We start from the raw sequence: 4,524 nt of genomic DNA on the forward strand, positions 1-4,524 counted from the left end.
ATCAAGAGGGGAGAGTTTCATCCCGTCTCCCCTTTTTATGTCCCTCATTATTTTATCTGAGTCATGCCCTGTCTCAGTTCCCTCTGCTCCAAGGAGGACAATCCCAGTCGGTCCACTCTCTCCGGCCCAGGCAACATCATAGTGAAGGAAGTTCCTCTTCCCACCCCACCCAATCAGATGCTTCCTACAGTGTGGTGACCAGACGTACACACAGTGCTTCAGCTGTGACCCAACTTAGACAGCTCCACTGTAGCCTCCATGCTCTTGTGTTCAATGCCTTTGACTATCCCACATGTCTTCTTTATCACCGTATCTCCCTGACCTACTGCCTTCAAAAGATCCGTAGATATGCAACTCACTCCCCAGTGGTTTGTGAGGCTGGTACCTGGGCTGTGACATGACTGCGCTTCGGACTGTGGGGGTCACGCAGAGGGCTGGGGAGAACCAGGTTGGTTCCCCACACATTGCCGGGTTGTCACAGCAGATGTGCTTGAGAGAGGGGCTGGTCAGGTTTGCAGACTGTGAACAGTTAATCCCTGAAGCTGGAGACCAGGGTCTGGTACAGTTAGAACTGCACATCATCAAGGTTTTTAGGAACGGAGGTGTCCAAGACGGGGAGAAAGGGAATGATTCATTTGAACAAGCGAATGGATTTGCAGACTTACCAGGAGTAGCAGGGGTGTAAAGAGGGCCCAACAGGCCTTGAAATAGAGTAACAGTTTGCTGCACCAGGGTGGACAAAGACGGATCATGTCAATTATGTCATTACAAAACTGGTTAACACCTGTGGGGGAGAGATAGCACGGTCAGGAAAGAGATAACCAGATATTTCTGTCACATTTCTCATCAGTTCAGTATTTCCCAAAGGGGTAAAGTCCTTCCTCAGTCTGGTTACATAGTGAACATGACAGCCAAGTCCCAAACAGTGCAGTGGTGATAAAAGGCTGGATAAATGACTGGTTTTCATTTGAGGGTTAATATTGGGCCCACCGTGATATTATATCCCCCACCTGAGGGGGAACCAGGGCCTCAATCTCACACACCTTCCCGGTCCCCTCAGTGTGACACTCCATCAAACGGGCACTCAGAGTGCTGGCACATAACTGGAGGGGAACTGACCCCACAGCCTTCTGCCTCAGTGGTGTGTGTGTGTGTGTCTGTGTCTGTGCCAAGGACTGCCCCTCAACAGTCAGGGCCAGACACTGTACACTCCACTCTGACTGGTATCCTCCAGCCTCTGTACATGATGTCAGCATAAACACCGTTACCTCACTGTCTAAATACACCTGAGTTTCACCAGCAGCCACATTCTGTTCACTGACCCACGCAGGGTCTCTGTCCAGCAATGTCTCAAATTCCCATCCTCATACTCAGCTCTCTTGGTCCTCCCAGTGCCTCACCTTCTCCCACGTCCCCCAGATCCTCTTCAGCACTGGATTTTAATCCCTCCACCCTCGATGGCCATGTCTTCTGTGACTGGGGCCCACCCCAACATCTCTCTGACATTCCCCCACAACTCCCTCTTTAAGACACTCTTTATAATGTGCCTCTCTGTCTAAATCCCCGACCTAGTATTCCCTCATGTGTTCAGCATTTCGTTTGAGTGCTCCTGGAGTGTTCCTGTTCTGAAGATTCTGAATAAATGCAATTTTCTTCCTGCAGAGCTGGGACTCCATAAGGAATTATACAACACAGAAGATGGTCACTCTGCCCATCACTCCCATCCTTGCTCTTTGGTTGATCTTTTAATCTCACTCCCTTGTACTTCCCTGAAAATATTCCTCTTCCAGAGATTTCTGCTGTATTTCACCAATCCAAAGATTCCCATTTCTCCACAAGCAGTCCACCACAAATCACGACAAGTTTCTTTGTTCCTTCCTCTCCTTCAACTCATGGCTACACTGAATTGTGAACAAGTATGATTGGTTTAAAGAGCTGATTTGGTGCGCAGTGTTCCCCGAACCTCTGCAGTCGTGCTGGTGAGGATTGGATGCCCTGCAGGACTCTGAGGGAGGATTTACCGTAGAAGAATGCGATCCCCAGGCACATGAAGAGAGTGATGATGATGAGCCCGAAACTGGTGCTGAAAGCATCGATGAGAGTGAACCAATAGATGCCGCCCTGTATGGGAACAGCAATGGTTACAGCTGATTGACCGGGTGTGGACAAATACAGAATTGTTACCGCAGAAGGAGGCTATTCGGCCCATTGTAATTGCACCCGCCCTTCGAACATCAGTACCTCGTGCCAATTCAGTGTTTCACCTCCATTTAATTACACACTATTTCTGTTCAAATAATTATCCAGTGTCCCTCACAAATGCCTCACTATACCCTCCACGCAATACACTGGTATCTGAATGGGATGTGGCTTTTATTAGGTTGTTGTTGGGACTGACCATTTTTTATCCAAAGGCAGTTTGTTGAGTATAAACCGTATTTTCCTGCTGCTGTTTAATGGTGACTCCGCCGGACCTGAAGGGTTATGCTTATTTCCAGACTGACTGCTGTCCATGTTCTGAATGATCACGAGGTAGTGTTTAACCCTGTATTCCTAATCATCCAATCGCTCCAACCCAGATGGTGAAGTACAGAACACAACACAATTTTGGGGCTGGTTTCCCTGGAGCGTCGGAGGCTGAGGGGTGACCTTATAGAGGTTTATAAAATAATGAGGGGTATGGATAGGGTAAATAGACAAAGTCTTTTCCCTGGGGTTGGGGAGTCCAGAACTAGAGGGCATAGGTTTAGGGTGAGAGGGGAACGATATAAAAGGGACCTAAGGGGCAACTTTTTCACGCAGAGTGTAGTACATGTATGGAATGAGCTGCCAGAGGAAGTGATGGAGGCTGGTACAATTGCAACATTTAAGAGGCATCTGAATGGGTATATGAATAGGAAGGGTTTGGAGGGATATGGGCTGGGTGCTGGCAGGTGGGACTAGATTGGGTTGCGATATCTGGTCGGCATGGAGGGGTTGGACCGAAGGGTCTGTTTCCATGCTGTACATCTCTATGACTAATTCTTTTCTTTGTTGCCAGGAGACAGCCCCCCTCCCCCCAAACTATTCTCCTGCTGCCCCAGGTGACAATCTTCTGAAATAATTCCTCAACCAATCTGTTCAGATATGTTAGGATGCATCTCTGGGGCTGGTGGGATTTGAATGTTCTGGGCCAGAGGCAGAAACAGTACCACTGCACAGCTAGACCCTCCAGTCAGGAATGAGCAGAAATATAATCCTCAGGATTCAGTACTAGGAAAGCTCACTAGATTTCCAACCCATGGCTTTAACCATTTGGCCCTGACGGCAGATCTCGGAGGTTGACTGATTAAAACAATGACTTAGCCCAAACGATGAGTCGGGATATGTGATGCTCTTTATAAATAGTTTCTAATCACCAGGTCACGTAAGTTATCACACAGCCCTGGAGCAGGTGGGGCTAAAACCTGGGCCTCCTGTCTCAAAGATAGGGACACTACCGCTTCACCAAAAGAGCCCTGTAAAATGCACCATAGTCCCAGAGGATTATAGGTCACCAGAGGGTGTCCAACCTGAGGGTCACCACGTCTCAGGTGAAGGTTGAAAAGATGGCCCACTCATGGCCCACTCATGGCCCACTCATGGCCCACTCATGATGCCCTCAGCTGGTTCCAGCAGGTACTGACCCATGCTTTTGGTGTCACTCTGCATTACAAACCAGCCATCCAGCTAATTGAGCTAACTGACCATTCCCATGGTCTTAATATGATTCCAGTCCTTAAATACATAATCTGAAAAATGTGTTGCTGGAAAAGCGCAGCAGGTCAGGCAGCATCCAAGGAGCAGGAGAATCGACGTTTCGGGCATAAGCCCTTCTTCGGGAATGAGGAAGGTGTGCCAAGCAAGTCCCTCCTCCCTACCTTTTATCTTAGCCTATTTGGCACACCTTTCTCATTCCTGAAGAAGGGCTCATGCCCGAAACATCGACTCTCCTGCTCCTTGGATGCTGCCTGACCTGCTGCGCTTTTCCAGCAACACATTTTCAGCTCTGATCTCCAGCATCTGCAGACCTCACTTTCTCCCTTAAATACATAATAGTTTTGTGGGGGGGAGATCGTGCTTTATCAACTTAATAGAGTTCTTTGAGGAAGTGACCAAGTTGATGGATGAAGGAAGAGCTGTAGATGTCATACACATGGACTTTAGTAAGGCATTTGATAAGGTTCCCCATGGTAGACTAATGGAGAAAGTGAAGTCACATGGTGTGCAGGGTGTTCTAGCGAGGTGGATAAAGAACTGGTTGAGCAACAGGAGACAGAGTAGTAGTTGAAGGGAGTTTCTCGAAATGGAGAAAGGTGACCAGTGGTGTTCCACAGGGGTCAGTGCTGGGGCCACTGTTGTTTGTTATATACATAAATAATCTGGAAGAGGGCACTGTTGGTCTGATCAGTAAGTTTGCAGATGACACGAAGATTGGTGGAGTAGCAGAAAGCATAAGGGACTGTCAGAGAATACAGGAGGATATAGATAGACTGGAGAGTTGGG

The 4,524-nt window shown here is 48.2% G+C and overlaps 1 protein-coding gene across 1 annotated transcript in view; it reads right to left on the reverse strand.

Annotated features, from left to right (window-relative positions):
* Nucleotides 1-590: 590 nt before the first annotated feature.
* The window catches only part of slc6a7 (solute carrier family 6 member 7), a 66,295-nt gene continuing 62,361 nt past the window's right edge, over nucleotides 591-4,524 (reverse strand). Inside the window, exons 11-12 of the mRNA XM_043692730.1 lie at nucleotides 2,022-2,121; nucleotides 591-784 (exon numbers count right to left, since the gene is read on the reverse strand). Coding sequence (XP_043548665.1) covers nucleotides 591-784; nucleotides 2,022-2,121 — 294 coding nt within the window. The remainder of the gene's footprint in view (nucleotides 785-2,021; nucleotides 2,122-4,524) is intronic.

Source organism: Chiloscyllium plagiosum, chromosome 6 (assembly GCF_004010195.1).
Source record: "Chiloscyllium plagiosum isolate BGI_BamShark_2017 chromosome 6, ASM401019v2, whole genome shotgun sequence".
In the NCBI taxonomy this organism is placed as follows: Eukaryota; Metazoa; Chordata; class Chondrichthyes; order Orectolobiformes; family Hemiscylliidae; genus Chiloscyllium; species Chiloscyllium plagiosum.